Source organism: Cyanistes caeruleus, chromosome 24 (assembly GCF_971803275.1).
Source record: "Cyanistes caeruleus chromosome 24, bCyaCae1.hap1.1, whole genome shotgun sequence".
Taxonomy (NCBI): Eukaryota; Metazoa; Chordata; class Aves; order Passeriformes; family Paridae; genus Cyanistes; species Cyanistes caeruleus.
The window spans coordinates 5614087-5636409 of NC_141724.1; the positions used below are offsets into that span (position 1 = coordinate 5614087).

At 44.6% G+C, this 22323-nt stretch overlaps 1 protein-coding gene across 3 annotated transcripts in view; it reads left to right on the top strand.

Annotated features, from left to right (window-relative positions):
• The window catches only part of LZTR1 (leucine zipper like post translational regulator 1), a 35237-nt gene extending 12914 nt beyond the window's left edge, over positions 1–22323 (top strand). The window contains exons 10-20 of one of the 3 annotated variants that reach the window (XR_015279029.1): positions 7522–7632; positions 8810–8902; positions 9809–9904; positions 10964–11147; positions 12922–13091; positions 14877–15033; positions 16320–16446; positions 16650–17681; positions 17900–18005; positions 18703–18783; positions 21520–22323. Coding sequence is in view for 2 of the 3 variants with exons in the window: in XM_086861985.1 (XP_086718111.1) it covers positions 7522–7632; positions 8810–8902; positions 9809–9904; positions 10964–11147; positions 12922–13091; positions 14877–15033; positions 16320–16446; positions 17532–17681; positions 17900–18005; positions 18703–18783; positions 19982–20248 (1542 nt within the window). In the remaining variant the exon portion in view is untranslated. Of the gene's footprint in view, positions 1–7521; positions 7633–8809; positions 8903–9808; positions 9905–10963; positions 11148–12921; positions 13092–14876; positions 15034–16319; positions 16447–16649; positions 17682–17899; positions 18006–18702; positions 18784–19981; positions 20362–21519 lie in introns of those variants that run through there. The other 2 variants (XM_023941884.2, XM_086861985.1) reach the window with 2 other exon arrangements.

Sequence of the window (22323 nt, forward strand, 5' to 3'; positions counted from 1 at the left end):
TTTTTTCTCTCAGGAGCAAAATAAGTGTTGTTGACCCCATCTGGGAAAAAGGAATGGAAATAGCCTTTGAAGAGGTTCATTCTGTGTGTCTATGATAGAGATTTTATTCCCTGTTTTCTTGTCTGTACCATCAGAGGGGAAAAGTAAAAGCTAAATTTACACCTTAGATATAAATTAAATTTTCATTGTAACAAGAGCACAGCTGAGCTCCCAGCCTTGCAGTATGTTAAATAACAGGAAGAAATCTTAGAATCACAAAAGTGGTTTGGAAGGTCTTCCAAGGTTTTGAATCCAGCCACATGCTTAAGACAGGTCTGGTTGTGGCAGGTTTCTCTGGGCATTGTCCATTTTATTCCAGTCCAGGGTTAGAGATCCAGCAGCTTCACTGGCTTCCATCCAGTATTTGTCCACTAGCATGATCAAAGACATTTTCCTCTCATATTAAGAAAGAACTTCCTGTGCTGACTTGAGTCTATTGGCTCCTCTCTTCCCACCAGGCACCTCTCTGAAGAGCAGCTCTGACTTCCCTGCAGGAAGGTGCCTCCTTTGCCTTCTCTCATACATTCTGTGCTCCAGCCCATGATCACAACCTTGATGTTGGTGTCCCTCCACTGGACTTACGTAGGTCAGTGCCTTTTTGTACTGGAGATCCCAGAACTGGGCAGAGTGCTTCAGCTGGGGACTTGAAAACAGTGAGTAGAAGAGGACAAGTCCCTTCCCTGAGCCTGCTGGCACAACTGAGGGGCTGCTGGCCGTGCTGCCAGAAGATGCTGCTGAACCCTCTGCGCCAGACCTGTGTTCTACAGTTCTGTGTTCTGGACAGCCAGTCCCCAGCCTCTAAGGAATGTCCCAGGGCTGGGACTTGGCAGAACTTCCTGAGGCACCCATTGGCCCATTTTCCAGTCTGGCTAAGTCCTTTGGAATATCAGCCTCCAGCATTTCAACCCCTTCTGACAATTTGCTATCAAGCATAGACTTGCTGAGAGTGCAGTGCCCTCCTATAACCCATGAAGCATTGTGAAGGGGATGATCAGGTTAGTCAGGAAAAATTTGCCCTTGGTAAATCCTTTCTGACTGGTACCAGTCACCTCATTCATGTGGTAGAAATAGCTTCCAGGAAGATTTTCTCCGTAACTTTCTTGGGACAGCAGTGCAGTTGCCTGGCTCATGGTTAGCTGTGTTCCCAAAGTTCATACCAGGCCAGATTTTTAAAATGAACAGGTACTTTTTGGGTTATAAACAGCATTTTGGTTACTCTTGGGTACCTGCAGTGATAAATTGGATGACTGCATTGCTATAATCTGAAAAGAATGACAGCCTAAGGAAAGGCCCAAGAAAGGAACATCAGCCTATGGAAAGGCTCAGTAAAATCCTTCAGCATTTGCCTGCTTCTCTTCATTTGTAGAGCTGCACATCTTGAAGTTCACTCTAACATGTGTCTGTTCCAATTTTGTCTGAAGGCAGAGATTGTCTGCACCCAGCATGGGAAAACATTTTAAATCCTTAAACCTCCTTGGACCTAAAGACTATCCAAAGCTCTGTCTGTCCATCTGTTTGAGTTTGATGCTGTTGCCTGGTGTAACAGTGTGGAAACATCTCAGGTATCAACAGCTCCCAGTTTCCCAGTAGTGACAGCTCATTTGGACCTGTTGTAGCTTATGGTTTTCTTCCAGTTTCAGAGAAAAATAAATACTTTTTATACCTTTTATTTCATGTTGGTTCACCAGGTTGGTTTGTTGATGGCTTAAGGTATTTCTATTTCATTTTGGCTTTGAGCTTTTAATGATACTGAAGAATAGAGAGGCTCATTGATGTTCCTGAGTTATGAAAGAAGTCTGAGCACATCATTACTGGCTTTTGAGTTCAGTGCAACAATTACCTTCCTTAATACCAGCTCATTCATAGCTGAGTGTAAGGAAAATGAACATTTACACAGTTATAAATATTTTCTGTTAATATAAGAAGACTTCTGAGGAGCTGAGAGTAAGAAAGGAGAACCTTGAAACAACTACAGAGGATTTGATTTTTGCAGTGTCCTGGTATTGCCCATAATGTTGAAATTTCTGTCACCAAAGCACTGAAACATATTCAAATGCTTTGAGAAAGGAGTCAGAGAGAGAAGATAAGCACTGCAACGGCACAAATAGTCACAGCCTGCAATAATAGCATGGTTAATGCATTCCTCACAGCCAAGAGAGTGAATCTCACTACAAGGAGGTTGAATTTTTGTCCCTGACCCAGTTCTGCCAGCCGTACAGAAGAGCTGGGCAGGGCCATGGCTCTGTGCTGCCAACCTCCCAGCTGAGAAGGGGCTTTACTTCATCCTCTTCTGGTGTGTCATAAAACACAGGTTGTCACTTTGGGATGATCCATCTGCCCTGTTTTTTCAAGACAAAATGTGGAAGGCTGTCTCAGACTTGGGAATAGCTGATAGATATTCTCTCTTCACCATCTTAGCTTGTGGTCTGTGTTTTGCCTGCTTGCAGTGAGCAAACCCCTCAGCTTCTCATCTTCATACCTAGAAGTGTCCATGGCCAAGCTGGACATGGCTTGGAGCAATCTGGGCTAGTGGAAGGTGTCCCTGTCCATGACAGAGGGTGGAACAAGATGAGCTTTAAGGTTCCTCCCAACCTGACCCAGCCTCGGATTCTGTGATCTGTGAAGAGCCATTGGGAGGAAGAGGACAGACTAAAAGCAACTAGTGCAAAAGGTTTCATTGTCTGTGTCTCTATCACTACACAAACCTTGAGAAATCTACACAGCTAAAATAATGGTTCAGTCACAGTGATGGGCTCCAAACAAGACCACAGAGCTTTCTCTGGACTGACCCTGAATGTTCTGGATACACAGAACTTCAGCTGCAGGGGACTGCTGCTCCATGTCTGGTCTCTCATGCTTCCCATCTGTATTTTACACACTTTTTGTTTTTAAATCTTGTAACCAGGTGTCCTACCCAGCAGTGGCTGAGAGAGTATCTGCCCCAGAGGAAGCTCCCACTGTGCCCTCAAGAGAATGGGGTTTAAAAATATCTTGGGTTGTATTTGGTTTAGATTTCAGCATAGTAACAGTTAAACAAGGACTCAGGTAAATAAAAAACACTATAAAGTGAAAAATACTTCAAAAATGGAAATTGAATTTATTATAGGAAAGAGAGAGAAATTCCACCTTCATATATGCCTTTTCTTCTCTGCACTTTTTTTCCCTCCTTGCAATTTATCATGAGCTATTTAACTTAAGCTGTAATCCAAGAACCATTTAAGTGTTGACTCTGCATGTGCAAGTTCTAAATTGCATACAGCAGGCTACTGTTGACCCCTGAGTGGAAATGATTCATTTTCCTTCTTTCACTATTTAATTTTCCTTTACATTGCTTCTACTTAATTTATTAAGGACTTCAAGCAAAGCTGAATGTGTTCCTGGTAAGATCAAAATTTAAATCAATGAGTTTATGAAGGGGTTTGCACAGGTATTACTGAGTTTATTTTAAAGTATATGTGCTCAGGCCCAGAGCTGATGCTCAGGGCTGTAATCTCACTTACTTGAATGATTGCTGGGTGCTCTGGCACAGGGAGAGGCAATTCTAATGCACAGCTTTGGGACTCAAATTAGAGCTCTGATGCACAGCACAAACTCGATTTGTGCTGTCTGGACAGGCTACAGTGTGAGTCTGAGCACAAGAAATGAGAGGAAAAAAAGACTTGTGAAATATTTTTATTTTGAAAATGGTGGCTTGAGTCATGCCAGCAGTGTGGAAGGGTGTACTGAAAGGGAAGCAAAGGTGACTGATGAGATCTGCTTTTGAAAGCAAAGATTCCAGCTTGTAAAGATCCTCAAGATGCAAATCTCATTAACCCTAAATAGAGAAACCACTCCAAGAGATGAAGCAGAGTGATGTAGCCCAGAGAGGAGTGCCAGCTCCCATCATTGGAGGTGTCAGGATTGAATCCAGAATTTCTTCTGTCAGGCACTGTTAATAAAGTAAGGAGATCACATTGATGGAGAGGATCTAGAGCTGACAAATACATTCAGATTGACAGTGCTTCTTTGTGATTTTTTAGCATTCCTATATGCACCAGGAATGAGAAAGACAAATCCCTTTGGATTCACACAGGACCATTTGGAGTTGTGCCAGCAGATGAAATTAGAGTCATAGAATTACAGAACTGTTAGGGTTGGAAAAGACCTTCAAGGTCATCAGATCCAGTCATCCATCCAGCACTGCACATTCACCTCTAATCCAAATCCCCAAGTACCATGAACCTTTTGAACACTTCCAGGAATGGTGACTCTATCACTGCCCCGAGCAGCCTGTGCCAATGTTTACATTGTTTACAATGTTTACAACCCCTCTCATGAGAAAGTGTTTCCTGATACCCAACCTAAACCTCCTCTGCTGCAATTTGAGCCCTTTACTCTCATCCTTTCTGACCATCCTGGCTAGCAAGGTAGATGGTATTTTGTAGCTGTTTCTTATAAACTCTAACTCGGGTGAGTGTTCTCAGCAGCTGGATTTGACAGCTTGGGAGGTTTCCCAGTGAAAAATTCAAGATAGGGCAGGTTCTGGGTGTCTGGTATTGGTGGATGAGGAATGTGGGGACCATAATGTCTCTCCAGCTGTTTGTGCTCCTGAGCTCTATTAACTGTTTTTTTTCCTCCTGAATATTTTCTTGAGGACCCAGCCCTCCTTCCTTGCAGAGAAACAAAGTTCCTGTGGCCACATCCTTGGTCCTGGGAGGGCTGAGCATTGTTCCCCATGTAGGTGGCACCAAAATGTCACCACTTGCAGCATTGCCATCTCCACATGGGGGTTGGTGCTGGCCTCAGTGCTGCTGCTCTGATTCAGTAAAACAAACACCCTGAAACTCTCAGCTGCACGATGTTTGGATGAACTTGACATGGCCTTTTCTGTTCCAGGCTGTCATTCCATGTTTTACATTTATCTCTTTAAAAATGTGGTCTGTGTGTTTAGAAAGTGAAGTTGTTTGATTGCTTAAGTTATTAGTAACTGCAGAGCTCTGGTTCCTTGGTCGGTACCAACCATTACAAAAGAAAAATCATTGTTACAGCGTTCCATAGAAATTGTTGGAGTTGAATATGATGTGACTGGCAAGTACATCTTGGTTAAATATTTGGGTGGTTCATGTTTGCCTTCTGGCACCAGTTGTTTCAAAGCTGTAAGGATTTTTGATTGAAAAAAAAAAAAAAGGTTGTTAAATTCAATGTCAGCTTTTAAAAACTAAATACTAGAGAATTTTGAGAATTATTTTAATTAAAAGCAAAACTAAAATTTTATTTATTTAAAAAAAAAGAGATGTGGAAAATGATCTGAGTAAGTCTAAAGCAGGTGGGCTGCATTTGAGCTCTGCTAGAACAGTTCTTTTTGTGTTTGCAGTTAGTTGTGAGAAAAATGTTACAGTACAGCTAACACCAGCCTGCCTAGCTGTGTGGGAATGGGTCTTGGCAAGCAAACTTCGTACTTTGGGATGAGGTTGAGCTCCAGTTGATGAAGGTGACAGATGTATTTTTAACCCATTATAATACTGTTGATTATTTCAATCAGTACATCTTATTTAGTTAATGAGATTACTGCAAAGAACAAGCAGAGGCCATAGAAAATAGATGATAATTGACAGTAATCTCATCCTCTTTTGGAGAGGTATGGAACTGAGTCCAAGCAGGAATGTACTAAGAGATCAGTGTTATTCCATAACCCATCACAGTATTTATTAGAACCAACTCTGAAGTTTCCTTGATAAAATATCCATGAAACATGCTGGATACAGAAGGCATCTTGTTTATCCAGAGGAATCCAGAGAGTTTGTTAAACTGGCACAGGCAAATGTGCCTTTTTAGGTGAGTAAATCTGTGGTTTGAACATCTGAGAAAAACACCCATGTCCTAGTTACTGACTGGGGGATTGTCTCCTTAAAAACCGTAGTTTGAGGAAAAGAACAAGTCATGGAAAGTGTGGTGAGTAACAGGCTAAATGAGGCTGTTGTGTGATACCGTGGTGAATTGGTGGGAATGGGAACTGCCAGTCAGCATGGTTTCCTGGAAAATCTGCCTCTCTAGATAAACACAGTCTTGTTTCATGTTTGACTTTACTTGAGTGGTGTCTATAAATATGTGCAAGAAGCAAAGATTTCTTATACCAGAGGGCTTTCTATTTTGTAGGCAAAGATTTAATGAGATTTACTGCCTGGAAGATGAAAAGCCTGATCAGACTAGGGGGAAATAAAGAAGTTTCTCTCAGCACTTCAAGCCTTTCTGTGAGCATTCAGTGAGATATGCTGATGTGTTCACACACCTTTGTGTAGCCTCAGAAGAAAAGAGTAAAAATGCTTTGGTCTGTCCTCTGCAGGAGGGTCACGGTGGCTTTGGCTTGCAGTGACTCTTCAAGAATCACCCAGTGCTGCAGCTCTGAGGTGGGATGTGTTGCAGGGATGGTGTGATCCCTCTGCCCTATAAATAGCTGCAGTGGGGGGGGCTTTGCTTTCTGTGGAGCTGGCAGGATGGAGACCAGAGCTGTGGCTCTGAGGTGCCAGCTCTGCCAGCAGCTCCAGCCTTGGGTTCCTGTTGGGCATTGGACATTCCTGAGGCCTTGGCCAGATGGCTCAGCCCTTCAAGCTGTGGGGGAGGCGGGTGCTCACAGGCCTGGGGCTCAGTCCTGCTGAGGTAGATGATCATTCACCTTTCAAATTCCTGACAGCATTTTGAATAAACTGGGTTTGCATGTTGATCACATTTGCAGAATCTGCTTATTTCTAGAAGTGTGTGTGGGGTTTCTGTGGAAAATGATGTTGGGTTTAATTTTGTAAATTATACATCTTGTAACTGCCATGATCTATAGATCCGTGTAGGTACCACTCTGATTAGAAGGTGCAGTCAATGGGTGTTCAAATGTGACTGGACAATATGTTGTAGACTCGCTAGGAAACAATCCTGAGGTACAGCAAATGGCAATCTGAGGATGTGAGTGTGTGTGAGTGTGTGATTGTGTGTGTGTGAGTGTGATTGTGTGTGTGACTGTGACTCTGTGTGTGAGTGTGAGTGTGTGTGTGTGTGTGTGTGTGTGTGTGAGTGAGTGTGTGAGTGTGACTCTGTGTGTGTGTGTGTGTGTGAGTGTGACTCTGTGTGTGTGACTGTGTGCATGTGATTGTGTGTGTGTGAGAGTGTGTGTGACTGTGACTGTGTGTGTGTGTGTGTGTGAGTGTGTGAGTGTGACTCTGTGTGTGTGTGAGTGTGATTGTGTGTGACTGTGACTCCAGGCTGCACCAGTTTGGTCCACACTCACTGCTCATAATGCCAAGCTTGTGGGTTTGATCCCTTTACAGGCCAGTCACTGAAGAGTTGGACTTGACAATCCCTGTGTGTTCCTTCCAATTCAGATATTCTGTGATTTTCCCTTTTCACCACTGATCTGTTGTAGACCCTTTTTCTTGGCAGAAGAATAGACTTCTATTTATTACCTTGCCTTTTTTGTCCTTTTCTTTCTGTTTATTCTCTATTTTCTTTCCCCAGTTACCCAGTGGGAGACTCTTCCATGCAGCAGCGGTTATCTCGGATGCTATGTACATCTTTGGTGGCACAGTGGACAATAACATCAGAAGTGGAGAGATGTACAGATTCCAGGTAATTTGCTGATAAGCATACTCACTCCACACCAGTTCCACATGAGTCCTCTCTGTGGAGTGTCTGGTTTAGCTCACCATGAGTTCCACGGCTTTTAGTCCATGGCCTTCCTACAGGCAACCTCTGTATTTCAGATTCAACTTTCAAAGGTCAATGTGTGTCTTTAAAATCTTCAGAGAAATGTTATTTGGACAGACATTTTGGTAAGGTCAAGCCCTCTAGTGCCTTCTGAAATCCTACAGAGATCATGACAACTTTGACAAATCATTGGAAAGTGTAGCAGATGGGATTTGCTATGTTATTTCATTAAAATTGGCTGTTCCTCTTCATGTGCTGTCTTGTTCAGGGCTCTGGGGCAGTGTTTTGTATTTTGGTTTTATCTCCATGCAGCTCTCCCATCCCACAGGACTATGGGAATTGAAAATTTTAAATTCAGGATACTCACACTAGATTAAATTCAACATACACTCAAGTTTATTTTTATTGCATAGGACCCTCAGACAAGTCCTGAGAGCAGGTGAGACTCCCAGCCTCCAAATCCTTGTGTCTGGAAGCTGTGATGAGACACAATTCTTCCATGTTACACTGTGTTATCTGTCCTTACCCTAACCATGGGGGAAGAACTTGCATGTGTTTGGTTTGCCTGTGACATTCTACTCTACATGCTACACTGAGGCTGAGTTAATAAGAAAATCCAGTGACAGTAAATGTAACCTTGGTGCTTTTGGTGACAGAATCATAGAATCAGGAATACCCTGAGCTGGAACAAGGATCCCACAAGGATCATCAAGTCCAACCTCTGGCTTTTCACTGACACCCCAAAATCCCACCCTGTGCATCCCTGAGAGCCTTGTCCAAACACTCCTGGAGCTCTGGCAGCCTCGGGGCTGTGCCCATTCCCTGGGGAGCCTGGGCAGTGCCAGCACCCTCAGGGGGAAGAACCTTTCCCTGATCTCCAGCCTGAGCCTGCCCTGGCCCAGCTCCAGCCCTTCCCTGGGTGCTGTCCCTGCTCACAGCAAGAAGAGATTGAAGCTGTCCCTCCACTGCCCCTTGTGAGGAAGCTGCAGACCCTGAGGAGATCTGACCTCATGCTCCTCTGCTCCAGAATGATTTGAGATTTTAGGTTTATGTAGCCACTGAAATTAATTCTGTCTTCTGTGGGGTTTTATTTTTTTAGTTTTCTTGTTACCCTAAATGCACTCTCCATGAAGACTATGGAAGGCTGTGGGAAAACAGACAGTTCAGTGACTTGGAGTTTGTTTTGGGAGAGGTGAGTAGAATTTATTGGGCAGATGCCAGTGGGGGTGTCACTGTGTGTGTGGTGTGTTTGCTGGGAAAAAGCAAATTGTGCAGTGGTTGTGCCAGAAACCCTGGGAATGAATCACTGGTGAACTGTCTGCCTGGTTTAGTAAATTTCACTAATCCAGATAAATTTTTAAAGCTGCAATGGAGAAAAAGCTTTTAAACTGAGAAGATCTGTGAGTCATTGACTTAGCCTGAATTTATCAAAGCATGTTATATAGAGTTGCAATACGAAAATTTACCAATGACCTCTGCACTTCCAGGTCCCAGTTGCCTCCTAGGAAGGTGGAGGGTTTTGCAAACCCATTATCATTTCAGGAGCCATTTTTAATTACTGAAATAAAAGAGAATGAGAAAAAGCAATACAGGGGAATGGTTCTCTAGTAATGAAAACAGTTTAAAAATTTAACAGAGAGCAGATTTTCTGAAGATAAACATGAGAAATTTGAACTTACCTGCATTCCTTTTGCAAAAAGAAAAAGTTAGAAAAAGCTTTACAAAGCTCAGAGAACAGATCCTCAACAACGGGTGAAATCAATTATGGCAAACAATAGCAAAACCCATACTGTTATTTTGAAAAGGGAAAATGAAACAGAAAATCAGATGTAAGGATAAAAAGCACTATACATGACACAGCAGCTTCCACTCAGTGAATGTGACACATGCTCTTTCCCAAATGATGTTTGCCATTAGCCTTTGGGGAAGTAGGTGTTGAATTTCATCTCTGTGTGCAGAGCAGATGTAAGGCTGCCTTTGACACTGACTTGAAATGTGTTGTAACCTGGGGTTAAGCCCAGGTTTCTATGACTTCTGCCATCTGCCATGACCATGTGATTTGGTGATAAAAGTTGAATGTGATTTTTGCCTTTGGCAGAAGGAGGAGCGAGTCCGAGGGCACACTGCGATCGTCACTGCTCGCTGCAAGTGGCTGAAAAAGAAAATCATGCAAGCCAGGGAGAGGGTGAAACAGGTGAGTATTTTGGAAAAGTAGCCTTGTAGCTAGGTAAGGCTCATTCTGCCCAGGTTTGGGAATAAGGTTGTCAAGAGAAAAGTAGTATCTGCTGAGACAGCTGGAGGATGGGAGCAGTGTCTGATGCTAAGGTGCTCTTGAGCAAGTAAAATAAAGAGGATCATTAGTATTAATGAAGGCTACTGGATGTGTATCAGGAGTGTATCGTGGAGGAGCCAGAGTTAATCCAGTTATCTGGATTTGGCAATGTGGTTCTTGGAAGCTCTCATAGCTGTCTGAGATCTAATCTTGTGGAATGCCCCAGAGAGGTGTATGTGCCCTTCCCTGTGGGGGAGGTAAAAGCTGTGTCATGGGGATGACCCACAAGATCAGACAGATTAGAGGGAAGAAAAGCAATACTGAGGGTTTCAGCTGCCTCTGTTCCCTTAACCAGTTTATTTTTTTACTTCTTCTAGAGGTGAAAGTCTGGTGCCTCTGATCATTGTCTATTAATTTTGACTACTTCCAGCTCTTCAGCAGCAAACATTTAATGGCTTTTGGGGAACTGGTAGCACACAATCTGCAGTAAGATGTGGATGCCTCACTGCCCCCCAGTTAATTGTTTTGCCACTGGAAAGGCTGTGGGAAAAGGCTGTCAAAGTGAAACTTGGAGTACCAGAGTGCTTTAAAATACTTCTGTGCAGTACTTTGTACTCTGCCTTTGCCAGGCAGGGTTTGTAGAACCTACTCCCACCTGTCCCTCCTTCACAGAGTGGGGTTGTTTCTGCTGTGGGCAGAAATGTGAGTTCAGTGCAATTCATTCCTCCCTTGCTCTGGTGTCCTGCTTCTGGCCTGTGTCCAGGAGCTTACTCGTGTTCTGATCCATGTATGTCCCAGGATATGGAACAGTAAGTCTAAGACATATGAATTCCTTGTTATCTTGAAGATAATCCTGAAGCTAAAAGAGATCCTGGGTCTTGAAAAATGTGGAGTAAGGAGAAGAATCCTCTGGTTTGGTGGTAACTTGTGTGAACTGGCCCAGGCTTTAGCCATGTTTGGGTGTTTTTTCTGTTTCATTAGAAATCAAAGCAAGACATTGAAGAGGAGGGACACACCACATGCCAGAAGGACGGGATTGGTGGGAATGTCAAGCTGTGCCGACTGCAGCCACTACTGGAAGTGCCCATCCGAGAGGCTGAGGCCCAGCCCTTTGAGGTGCTCATGCAGTTCCTGTACACAGATAAGATAAAGTATCCCCGCAAAGGTAGGGCACTAGGGAGGGGAGGGGGGAAAATATGTTTGGAAATAGCAGGATCCATCATTTACAGGTGATCAGTCCTGTTCTGAGCGCTTAATTACTAACCTGAGATTAAACAAAAACCAGATATTTGTCAGAGAATACTAACCATGGGTTTTTTCCTCCCAATTATTTTCAAATATCAAGGAAGAACAAGTTCTTGATCATTCCAAAAGGTGTAAAAAACCCCAAACAAACAAAAATATTGTATTTTGAACATCACAGCATCCTGCTCAGAAGGACCATGTATCTTATCCTGGCTTGGCTTATTTCTTTTTTTCTGATCAATTCTTTTGATCCATTTTAAACTGAGCCCACACAGAAAGGTGTGCAAGCCAGTATTTATCACCTGTTAAAAATCCAATCTGAAGGAATGCCTCAAGAAAGAAAAAATCTGTTTGATGCATTCATTGAAGTTCTCTGAGTTAAAAACATTTGTGGATGGAGAATAGCCAGAGAACTTGCAGCTCCCACACAGGGAATCCAGGAGCTGGCTGTGTGAGTGATGAGGGTTCTGGGGCAATGGGAGTGAGTCTGGATACAACGAAGAACTCCAGCTGCTGGGGCTGGGGAAGCTGCAGCCATGGGGCACAGTGAGGTACAGCTGTCCTAGCACTGAACTTTGCTTCAGATTCATTCCCAAGTTTGTCTCTTTCTGCAAAGATGATTCTGAGGAAAAATGCAATACGTGTGCCTTGTGCCAAGGCTTTCCCTGTGAGGACGCCTGGCTGAGAATGATCCCACTGATTGGGGATGAGGAAACTGCTCCCTGGATTCTGCTGACATTGCCATATCCCTCTCCCAGCCATTCACTGATGCTCAGTACCCTCACCTTGGGACAGGCTCAGGCCAAGGGAAGACTTGGCCCCCTGAGCTGTTCCCATTGTTACAGACTTCCCAGGCAGCCTGCCCCTCTTCCCCAGCCCATGAGAGCTTCTCCCTGGTGCTCCTCCTTCTGCTGGGATCCTCCATGGGACCTGCCCTGCCCATTTGTATTCCTAGTTGTGCCTCTCAGTTCAGAGAGCAGCACCCTGGGGAGCCATCCAGAGGCTGAGCTAATGGAATTGGGCAAGCTCATCAAATGGGATTTTCCAATTAGACACAGGGAAGGCACGTGACACATGAGAGGGCTTTTCTCTATTAAAAAGCAGTTAGAGCAGATGGGCAGAGATCTCCTGTGAGGAAAGCAAAGGCCATGGGGGATTCCTCGATATTCCTCGAGTTCGTGTCCCAGTAGCCCCATTGCAGTGGCCTACAAGAGTTCCCTCTCCCTCTCTTTCACTTCAGCCCTTGTAGACCGGCTGTGTGTCTGTGCAGGCTGAAGTAGAGCACCTTCATAAGAGTCTGTTAGAAACAGAGAGCTGTGGAAAAGCCAAGGACTCCAGCAGGGCTGCTGGCAGCTGGACACCATGAGAAATTTGGCCTCAAGCTCTGGTGCTTGTCAGGGATTTTAGAGACGTCACTTTCTTTGGAGGGTTTCAAAAAATTGTGATCCAGATTGTCACAAAATCTTTGTCTAAAAAATACTTTGGATTGGCTTTTGCTTGCTTCAAATTTGAACCTTCTCTTCTAGTATTGACTCAGATTTTATCTAACCAGGAATGGAATTTTTTTCTCTTTAATATCCAGTCACTGCCTGTTCTACAATTCTGATTGCTCTGGTTGATATCAAAATACTTTTAGAAGGATTCCTCTATTTGTTCTGTGAGCTCTCCAGCAGTTTTCCCTCTTGCAATTTCAGGTCATGTGCAGGATGTGTTACTCATTATGGATGTGTACAAACTGGCCTTAAACTTCAAGCTCTCTCGGCTGGAACAGCTCTGCCTTCAGTATATTGAAGCATCTGTAGATCTGCAGAACGTGCTCATTGTGTGTGAGAATGCTAACAAGCTTCAGCTGGATCAGCTAAAGGTAATCACATTCTGCATACAAAGTAACTGACAGGAATTTTTTTAAAAACAAAATACATGTAATTAACATTTGGCCAAAGGTATCAGCTTTTGCAAATTCATCATTCCTTTAATTACAGTTGCTTGAGTATATTTAGCATAGGTTGTCCTGCAGTGGCTTGTGATATTATGTAGGCTTTTTTCAATATGTGCTCAATATTTTTGGGAATCTGCCTTGTAGAATGTCAAGGGCAGAGTGACTTTGGTTCTTCATCAGTTCACTCTTGCTGCAGCAAGATAGAACCAGTGCATTTCCTGGTCTTGCTGTGGTGTATATATACTGACACTACAAAAAGGTTCTTTCGTTTTCTGGATGGGAAAACTGAACTCTGTTCTCAGGCCTTTGTACTGAAAAACAAAATGTGCCAGTGATTGTCTGTGCTGGGTGAGAGGCTTTTGGGTGTTTGGTGACAGTCAGGGTAGAGTTGACCCCTGGTTGCAGCCCAAGAGGTGGTGGCTATGCTGATCCCAGAGCAGTGCACAAAGCCAGTTCTGCTGAACATACAGAGAGCAGCCCCTGCCCCCAGTCCCAGAGGCAGAGCAGGACTGTGCAGTACCTGCTGCTGATGTTCAGCCTCTGCACACCAGTGACCATATTGCTGGTGGCTGCAAGCACAGTGAGGCTGGAGAAATCAGTATGCACCAGCACTTCCTCAGGCACTGTGTGCACAGGATGTGGGAGAGGAAAGGCCCCCAGGAAGAAGCAGCAGGGCCAGCAGCAAGTGTACAAATGCCAGCATGGCCTTTGGTGCATGGCACCATGGTGCCATCAGCTGCCCAGAAGCTCAGGCATTGGTGGATCTGGTGCCCCCACTTTCCCTGGCTACCTCCAGAGCAACAGGGGCTCTTGCACACAGTTCCAGTCAGGCAGGATCACCCTGAGCTGGCATCTTCTCTGCTCAGGTGCTCATTAGTCCTCATGGTGAGTCCTCTGTGGAAAGCTGCTATTTCTGGCATCCCAGCCATGATTTAGAATGTTTCACAGGTGAGTCCTGATACCTTTGGATCAGGATTGGAATGGTGAAATAAACTGGCAGAAACAGACAGTAATAATGAATCGTTGGGTAAACTTGTATCCACCTTACAGTGAGCTGGTGCAGATTGCATTTATTGCTTGTAAAAGTGTCTTGAGGGGAAGCCTTGGTTCATACTGGGGAATGAAGTGCTCTTTTTTTGTCTCTAACTGTTTAGCATTAGGTCTGGTTCATTTGTCACCTTTTCATGACACTGATTTTCATTGAACTGTTTGCTGTGTTTGTGGAAAAGATTCAGGCAAAACTCACACAAGGAATCCTGTAAGCTCTTTGAACCCTTGATGGAGAGTGTCAAGAGCTAAGATCTCTTCATCCTTTTAATTAACTTCTGGTGTCTAATTATGTTAAAAGTTATGAGATAGCAACCAATCTTCATTATCTCTGTGAAGTTTTCAGTATCTCCTGAGATACCTGTTTTAGAAAGCTTTGGAACGGCTCGATGGGCAGTTAATCTCTTCCTTGTTAATATTTCTAGTCAAATTTTTCTAGATGCTTAGAATTGTCCTGAATTTCCTGTTCAAATAAGAGCCTAAACAGTCGTTTAGGAAGGATAAGAATATCACTGTTGGATAATTCCAGCTGCAAGATCCATGTGGAGGTTCAAATGGAAGCATGGCAGATGGCATATGTAACATGTAACATTCATGGTATGCTGTAAGATGACTTCAAACAATAACCATACATTTCTTAATTAATATTGGTGTATTTTTAAGGAACATTGCCTGAACTTTGTGGTGAAGGAATCCCATTTTAATCAAGTCATAATGATGAAGGAGTTTGAACATCTTTCTTCATCCCTCATTGTGGAGATTGTCCGGAGAAAGCAGCAGCCTCCTGTCCGAACGCACTCTGACCAGCCACTCGACATTGGTAACCTTCCTGCTTTATGGACTAATTCCATGTGCTGGTTTTGCTTTGCTAATGGTTTGTTTAGCCTGGAGAGATGTCTGGGAAGCAGCCCACCAGTTCCCAGTTGGGATAACTGCTCAGGCTTTCTCCTGGACTGAGACAGAGCACAACAGTTCTTTTCCCAATGAGTTTCCGTCAGAATAGTGTCCCATCAAAGTACATGAGAAATGCAGTCATGTTCTTGCAATAAACCGTCCTGTTCCTGTTCAGAGAGGTGAGAGAAGGAGCAGGAGGGTGTAAAGAATGATCAAAAAAAGGCAGTGAATGGTCACTCTAAGTGGCTGAAGGGTGACAGAGCTGAGCAGGGTAACAGCCTGCTTGAAGGTGTTCACCAAGGAGGAGCAGGAGGAAGGAGGAAGATCTTGTGAATAAGGCACTGCTCTCTCTGTGTGTATGTGTGAAAGGAACAGGATATAGGGAGGAGAAGAGAAAGATGTGATTTACAGTTTTATTGTGGAATTTGTCAAGGCCTGATTTGAGACTAGTCTTACTCAACATTTTAACATCCTGACACACATCACAAGGAATGTAATAATGAAATTTTCCAAGGCCACAAAGTTCAGAGGCATTGGCAGTGTTGGTGTGGAGCGCTGCACAAAAATAATTGGGAACAGAGGAGAAAGAGAAGGAAGCTAGTCCTGGAAGGCCAAGTGGAAAGGCTTTGGCTGGCATTTGTCCCAGGGGGGCAAGGTGCACTGGCTGGGAAGGTGGCACAGCCAGTTCTGTATGCAGAACTGGAATGGTGTGAGTGACCCAAACATTAAAAACTGAAAGATGAACTTTGAAAATATGATTGAGTTTGGAGCAGACTTGGATGTGCTCTGTTTCTCAGTTGTGGATTTACAAAGGTTGATTAAAATCCTGGAAAAAAGAAGCCTTTGTTGCTGATTTGGGAAAGATTTTTCATTAAGACACAAAATTTTATATGCCTTGTGGTTGGAATTAGTGCAAAGGGAGGGGAAAAATCAGCTTTCCTATCTCTGGGGAGGTGGCCACAGCTGGAGTTTGCTGTCAGTGGCAGAAAGCAGAGCTGACAGGTTTGGTTCTCAGAGGGCCAGTAGGGAATGAGCTGTGGTGGGGAAGGATGAAACTCATTTTGCTCCAAGATTATGAAGGACTTGACTCAAATTCTCACTGAGAGTCCCAAAGGGAAGAGGGGCTGGAGCTCTGGCTTGACCATGTATTAATTTGATGATACGTGGTCACCTGTAACTATCATGTCTTTATTTCATTATGTTTAATTTCAGGAACATCTTTAATTCAGGACATGAAGGCTTACCTGGAAGGAGCTGGGACTGAATTCTGTGATATCATCCTGCTCCTAGATGGGCACCCACGGCCAGCCCACAAAGCCATCCTGGCAGCTCGCTCCAGGTGAGCCCTGTTCCTAACACTGTACCAAGAGTGTGTATGAAGGACCCTGCAGGGTTGGACAGTCTGTGCTCAGCTGGCTTGGTTTAGAAGACAGGGAGGAACTTAAATCTGCATGAAGTGTTAAGATGCAGCTTTGCTCAATGAGTGTAATAAGCCTTCAAGCAGTAGTGATTAAATTTTTTTTTTTCCCATTTGATACCCAGCAGGGAAAGATAGGAAGAAATTAGAACTGCAGAGATCCTGCAGAGGGTGTGTGAGAAGCTGCACAGCAAGACAAAGCATCTGTAAAATCACAGAAAGGGAAAAAGGATTGAAAACTTAAAGTGCTTTTCAGTGAAGTGGAAAGCAACAGATGCCCAGTGAGGTCAGAAGGAGCCTTCTGACTGAATAATTCGTATTGTATCATGTGGAACTTGAATTTCTTTCTCACTTTCTGATATTTAATAATGGTTATGAATAAACATAAAAAATGGTGCATGACAGAGACCAGAGTGTTCCCATGCTTTTTGCAGAGAAAGGGCCCTGCTGATGGTGGGACTGTTCTCCCTCCTCAGGGTGTGGGTGAAGTGAATTTGTCCTGCACTTGTGTGTTCTGTGGACCTGCATCTTATGTTCCACCAAACGTTAAGTGTTCACATAAAATTTATATCTCAAGTACCATCACAATATTTTTCCAAACCCAGTAACAATATTCAGTATTAGTTACAGTGGTATTTTACCAGAAGCATTTCACAGCTCTTAAAACAGCCCTGATGATTGGCAGCCTGTAGATACCAAGGAAATTCATAATGCTTTAAGCTCTCTGCTGCATCTTATGCAAATTAGAGAAAAAGCAAAGCACCATGTGTCCTAATTTTCAAGAAACAGACAAATTTCAGGTAGTTCTGATGGTAATTAGGGGGATTATATTTGGAGTTTTCACTGGCAGACATACATGAAAAAATAAATGAGCAGTGTTTTTGCCCAGGATGTCACCGGAATGTGTTGCTTTGGAAGCTGCAGTTCTGAATAGCAGCCTTTGAACAATACTGGGTTAAACCATCTGTCTGCAGAATGTGTTATATCAGTTTTATTTCTCTTTCCAGTTACTTTGAAGCCATGTTTCGTTCCTTCATGCCAGAAGATGGGCAAGTGAACATTTCTATAGGGGAAATGGTTCCCAGCAAGCAAGCATTTGAGTCCATGCTTAGATACATCTATTATGGAGAAGTGAACATGCCTCCTGAGGACTCCCTGTATCCTTAGATTCAAAGGAATTGGAGGATCTGTCTTAGTGCATGTCCAACAGGTCACCTTCCTTTTGCTTTGGGTTGCCTGGCACAGACATGGCACAGAGAGGGTGGTCTGTCAGGGGGGCACCAGCAGGCTCTGTACTTCCATTCCTCACAGGGATTTGTTTGCCATCAGTGCTCTCACCTTCACTTTCTGGTTTATTCCTCAATGGGATGAACAGATACCTCTTTGCAGCACCTTACTACTATGGCTTCTCCAACAACAGGCTCCAGGCCTACTGTAAGCAGAACCTGGAAATGAATGTCACAGTGGAGAATGTGCTCCAGGTAATTGTCCCCAAGCACTTGAGTTAGTCACTCAGAGGAAAGCCAAGAGATCTGGTCAAGTGGGTACCTCCAGTGCCAGGTCTCTGGGACTGCCCAGACCCTTCCAGTGGCAGTGGCCCTGTGTGAAGACATGTGTAGGAGCCCAGCCTTCAGCAGCATTGTTCCTTACCTGGTACTATGTCTCTTCTGTTCCTGTGCTGCAGGGTTCAGCAGGTACTGCTCACCTGGCTCCTCCTGAGCTCCCATCCCCCATTACAGAACTGTGTTTCTAAAAGTCTTTCTAAAATGACCACGTGCTCAGCACTCAACTGTAAACCCTTTTTGGCAGACATTTGTTCCAGGGCAAATGGCAAATGATGGTCTGCAGGTGACAGACATTAGTCTTGTTTTATCAGTGATGCTGACAGGATCTGGCAGTGGAGTTTGAGCTAGCAAAAGATATTGTGTGGTAAGAAAGTCAATGCCAGCTACCAGGCAGACAGCCTGAACCTCTGCAGCACAAGCAGAAGCAATTACTGCTGATTAGCTCTTGAGGACTCCATACATTTTAAATCCAAGGCTTATTTTTGAATAGTTCAGAAAAGATTCGGTTTGTAATGCAAAATGGAGATATTGCTAAGAGGAGTTACCTGCTCTGGGTCAGAACTGTGCATCTGAGCTGTGCAGAACAGAAATCACATTTTTGTTCCTGCTCTAGATTTTAGAGGCAGCTGACAAGACCCAGGCCCTGGACATGAAGAGGCACTGCCTGCACATCATCGTTCACCAGTTCACCAAGGTTGGTTGCATCTTTTCTGTGGCTTTTGAGAGCTGCTGTCCTCTGTCACTGCCTTGGTTAAAGACACGTTCATATAGAAATACGTTTAATTCTTCCTCATGTGAGACAGCTGAGAGCTGGCTGCATGTTACTGATGCTCACTGACAGGACTGCTAGGCACACTTCTCACACCAAAGTAAATTAAAGACTAGAACAAGCTAGTCTAGAAATGTGAAGCCCTTCCAAGCAGAAGTTACCCAAAACTGCTTCCATTTCCAGTTGTTCTGTTAATTTAGTGCCATGCCCTCGTTGGGTTGGTGTGTGTATAGCAGGGTAAGTTTGTTGTATGTTGAGAGCACAAATCTCTCCCTCACTAGCAGTTACCAGTGTGCTCCTCATACTTCCCTTGAAGTATTCTCTATCATACATGTTTTATTGTCATGTGCTCTAAAACAAATTACCCGGTCCTGGCTGGACTCTCTGTGATTTCCATGTTCAACAGTTGGACTCCATGGTCTTAGAGGTCCTTTCCAATCTTAAAAACTCTGTGGTTCTGTTTCGATGGGATTATGCATTAGTGGCAGGAAAGGTCAAGAGCCTGATGTGCTGATACTCCTGTCCTCCTTTGAGAGAATAAGGATATTGTCATTTAATTGTTCATCTGAGATGTGATCCCTCCATAAGAGTTCCCCAGCATGTCATCAGTTCATTGCTCATGTCATTAGCATTGCTGAAATTGGTAGATAAATCATAGGAATTGGGATTTCTGGATGCTACACACATACTGATAATAATTCCCTAGTTAATATTCAAGTAGCTCGCTCTCCTTTGTATATTTAAACTCACAATCCTCCTGGGGAAGAAGAGCACTGCTGTGTCCCATTAGTGTCTGGAGAGAAGACAGTATGGTGTTCAGGCTCTTTATTAAATGCCAAAGTTGCTGGAGCATGACGCATTTTACATTCAGAAATAACTGAAATTGCATAAAAAGCATGGAGAGTGGAGCCAGAATCCAGAAATCACTCCCAGAAGAGAGTCCACAGCATGAGGTTGCAGCCCCTGCCTTCATCCTGCCTGTTTCCTTCTGACCCCATGAGTCCTGTGGAGCAGCCTAGTTCAGCAGGGATGGGGAATGGTCCCACTGCAGAGTACAGGACAATCCCTGGGGTTGGGGTCAGTGCCTTGCAGCTGCTGAGGGCTGAAATATCACAGTATGAAGTATCACTTCCCAGTGGAGGCCACAGGAAGACAAAGAGGTGTGATTCTCCCCAGAACGTACAGGGGGAAGTGGATATTGCAACACTGGGAGGCAGCAGTGGGAGCTGGAGGGCGTTCCTCAGCTGTACTTCCTCACCAGGATGTGGGGAAATGTTTTTTATTTCAACTCTTGACTGGTAGAACAGTGTTCATCAAAACGTGTCTGGAAGACTGTCAAGCAGATGTGCACGGAGAAATCTCAATTATGCAATGTTTTCCCTTGGCCTGAGAGGCCTCAGTGTGTGATTCTTGGCCTGGGCTGGGTGACTCAGTGTGGCTGGGCACGGACAGTCTCTGCTCCTGGGCCAGCCACAGCCTCTGAGGGGGATTTGTTCTCTGCACAAGCCCGGTGGGTCACCGGAGCTCAGGCAGGCTGGGCCCCTGGCTGTTGGATCTCCTGTTCCTCCAGTTACTTAAAGCTGCTCTGGGTTTGGACTGTTAAGGAGTTTTCCCCACAGCAGGAGCATTACTGAAGAGCTGTTTGCCAGAGGTTCACTGCTTTGGGCAATGTGTTTTCAGGCTCGTGTGTGTCAGTGTTGTACAAAACCCCTAATAAACCTGCTGTTGTGACACGTTTGTAGTGACACCCTGATCTGTTCTGCAGTGCATGCCTGGGGTGGGGGCAGGATCCCACCAGTGCTAAGGGGGTCTCTCTCCATCCCAGTCCTGGCAGATCCTTAGACTGGGGATATTGCTACAAGCATATCCTGAGCTCTTTCTGAAAGCATCCTCAGCCATTTCCTTCCTGGCCTTCAAAGGTTGCTCAGGACATCTTTATTCTTTATCCCAGTGCAGCTCCCTAGAGCCAGGTGATAATGTCACTTGGGGTAAGGCCTTGGGCACAGTCTGCCTGGAGGCTGGGGGTGTGTTAATGCCTCCAGACAGAGGGATTACTGGCTCCTTACCATGAGGTTAAAGGGAAAGATGGAATGTGTAGGGCTCCTTTTTGCTAACAGTTGAGCTTCTGAACAGTCCCAAAGCATGAAGTTTGCTGTAGATTCATTCTCCTCTATCTGATGTGGAGGAGGTTTTCGTTGGCAAGTGCTCCAGTGACCTGCTTTGACTGCAGGAAGAATGCCAGCAGAACCAGCATGGACACTGAGCTGTTCCTCAGGAGCACAGGAGCAGAGGGATCAGGCCCTGAGTCACATTTTCAGTTCTAAACCACAGATCTCAGAGTTCAGGCTGTGCTGGTGCCCAGCATTGCTTTTAGGAGAGTGCTCAGTCAGTGTCCTGTAGCAGTGGGGCTGTCAGTACCAACAGAGGGGCAGCTCTGGGGGCAGATTCCTCCTCCTCTCCGCTCCCAGCAGCCTGAATTTGGTTCTAAGCCCTGACTGGAGGTCTGTTCCCTGCAGCCCAGCCCCACAGCTGGGATCTCACATTGTCTGTGCCCAGCTGGACTTGCTATGGGGTGCCTAGGGTAAAAGGGGAATACATGAGCTGTGATTTGGGGAGGGTTTTAATTTCTTCCTGTTTTTTTCTGTTTTGTTTTCCTTGAAGGTCTCCAAGTTGCCAAATCTCCGCTCGCTCAGTCAGCTCCTCCTCCTTGACATCATAGATTCCTTAGCTACCCACATCTCAGACAAGCAGTGTGCAGAGCTGAGTGCAGACATATGACATGCCTTGGTAATCCACCTTCTCATTTTTTCCTGAAAAACACGGGCACTTTAGAGCTGGCTCTGGTTTACTGTTCCGTGTGGAGTAGCTCAGTGTCTGCACACTACAGCAGACCTGGAGGAGCAGGGACCGCTGAGGTGCTCTCTCTGGATTTACTGGGTTTGTACCTTTGTGCAGCTTTTGGACTTTGTTACATTTGTTACCCAAATGTAGACTTGAAATCCTTGTGGGCCTGCATTAATTCCACATAGTTTGGGGAGTTACTAAGTTCATAATCAAGCCCATTATTACTTTCAGACTGTAAAATCAAGCAGTCATGAGTAAGAGTCTCTAATCCTTTGAAACACAATATTTAAAAATACTATTTAAAGAGCTTCAGCTGACACAGCTCCAAGGGCTGTAAGGGGAAGTCAGAATGAAACTGGGAGCAAGAGCACGTGGTGTTCACAGGGAGACTGGACCTTGGACCAGAATGCATTGACTTTTCAGAGTCTCCATGGTATGGATTAACAGATAAACCCCTGTGCAACTGCCCAGATTGGTGGGCTGTGGGAATCCAGACCTATGCTCTGCAGCAGGTCAGACTGGAAGATTATAGCAGTCCTCTCTGACCATCAAATCCATTAATCCTGTCTTGCTAAGCCTTTCTAAATCTATTTGTTAATAAAGAATTAACATCTCCTGGCA